The sequence below is a fragment of the Chaetura pelagica genome, unplaced genomic scaffold, assembly GCF_000747805.2.
Source record: "Chaetura pelagica isolate M959 unplaced genomic scaffold, ChaPel_1.0 scaffold342, whole genome shotgun sequence".
NCBI classification, from domain to species: domain Eukaryota; kingdom Metazoa; phylum Chordata; class Aves; order Apodiformes; family Apodidae; genus Chaetura; species Chaetura pelagica.
In genome coordinates, this window is record NW_009952364.1 from 1 (window position 1) to 2,072 (window position 2,072).

General features: G+C 57.0%; 1 protein-coding gene across 1 annotated transcript in view; it reads left to right on the top strand.

Moving 5' to 3' along the window:
• Positions 1-175: 175 nt before the first annotated feature.
• Positions 176-2,072, top strand: part of SNRNP200 (small nuclear ribonucleoprotein 200kDa (U5)) — a gene marked incomplete at its 5' end in the record, with an annotated part of 30,008 nt that continues 28,111 nt past the window's right edge. The window contains 2 exon segments of the mRNA XM_010007954.1: positions 176-339; positions 920-1,091. Coding sequence (XP_010006256.1) covers positions 176-339; positions 920-1,091 — 336 coding nt within the window.

Sequence of the window (2,072 nt, forward strand, 5' to 3'; positions counted from 1 at the left end):
CCCCATGGGGGGACCCTGATGAGCCCCACAGAGGGACCCACAGCCCAAATCAAAACCATGGGAAGACCCTGATTTGCTCCCTCTGGGGGGGGGACCCATGACCCTGATCAGCCCCACAGCAGGACCCCCAGCAGTTCTTCCCATCCCCCTCATCCCTTCTTCTCCCTCTTCCCAGAATTCCAACCTCGTTCTCCAAGCCGATCGTTCCCTGATCGACCGGACCCGGCGGGATGAGCCCACGGGGGAGGTTCTGTCCCTGGTGGGCAAACTGGAGGGGACCCGAATGGGGGACAAAGCCCAGAGGACCAAGCCCCAGATGCAGGAGGAGAGAAGAGCCAAGTGAGTGGGACCTGAGACCTAAGGGGCTTCAAGGAAGGGAGAACATTTGTGTGGAAAATCCTCTGGGAAGTTTATTTTTCGTTCCAGCTTTGGAATGATGGAGCCAGGAGATGGTTTTAGGGCTCAGGATAGGATGTTTTGGGGAGCACTGAGTAGTGGGAAAGGTTTTTTGGGGGTTTGAGCGCAGGGATGTGGGTTAAAATCAGCCAAGATTGGCTTGAAACTGGGAGAGGGAGCTGGAGGTTGGAGATGAGGAGGGAATTCTTTGTTGTGAGGGTGGTGAGAGCCTGGCCCAGGTTGCCCAGGGAAGCTGTGGCTGCCCCATCCCTGGGGGTGTTGAAGGGCAGGTTGGATGGGGCTTGGAGCAGCCTGGGCTGCTGGGAGGTGTCCCTGCCTTTGGGGGGTTTGGATCTAAATGATCTTTAAGATCTTCTCCAACCCATTCCACGATGATGGAAGATGCTGAGATGTTGCCAAGTCTTGTGTTAAGAAAGTGAAAACAATGGGAGAGAAAAAGACCAGTTTGGAAGGTTTTGATGGTTGGGCTGGGAGGGCTGAGCTGCCCCTTCCCTGTGTGCAGGAGGAGGAAACGTGACGAGGACAGACATGACATCAACAAGATGAAGGGCTACACGCTGCTCTCCGAGGGCATTGATGAGATGGTGGGGATCATCTACAAGCCCAAGACCAAGGAGACCCGTGAGACCTATGAGGTGCTGCTGAGCTTCATCCAGGCAGCTCTGGGGGACCAGGTGAGCATGGGGACCTGGGGATGGGGACATCCCTGCTCCAGCAGAGGATTCAGAGCCTGTGAGATCCTCCCTTTGAGTGGTTTCATGATGGAGTTGCTGAGGTTGGAAGAAACCTCCAAGATCAACCCCAGCGTGGTCACCAACCCGTGTCTCTCAGCACCATCTCCAGGGCTTGGAAACCCCTCCAGGGATGGGGACCCCCCCTGCCCTGGGCAGCCTGGGTCAGGGCCTGACAACCCTTTCCATGGAGAAATTGTTCCCAAGATCCAACCTAAACCCCCCTGGGCAACTTGAGGCCGTTCCCTCTTGTCCCATCACTTGTTCCTGGGGAGCAGAGCCTGACCCCCCTGGCTCCAACCTCCTCTCAGGCAGTTGCAGAGCAGAAGGTCTCCCCTCAGCCTCCTCCTTTCCATGATTAACACCCCCAGGTCTCTCAGAAGTTCTCCAGCCCCTTCTCCTTCTGCTCCAGCCCCTTCCCCAGCTCCATTGCCCTTCCCTGGACACTTTCCAGCCCCTCAGTGTCCCATTTCTGACCTAAAATTGGCCATTTCCTGGTCCCATCACCCCCTGGGGTGGGTTTGCTCTGTCAGTGCTGCCCTGAGGACGTGGTGGTGGTGTGGGGGGGTCCAAAAATAGGAGGGACCAACCCTGTCCTCTTCATGTAGCAAATTGATTCTCTGTTAATTAATGAATTAAGAAGGGATCTCCTCAGTGCTGATCAATATCTCCAGGGAGTGTGAGGAGGGGGGACCAGGCTGTGCTCAGGGGTGTCCAGGGCCAGGAGAAGGGGCCATGGGCAGGAGCTGGAAGGTGGGAAGTTCCATCTGAAGCTGAGGAGGAACTTGTTGGCTGTGAGGGTGGCAGAGCCCTGGGCCAGGCTGCCCAGAGAGGCTGTGGAGGCTCCTTCTCTGGAGACATCCCAACCCCAGCTGGAGGTGTTCCTGTGGGACCTGCTGGAGGTGACCCTGCTCTGGCAGGGGT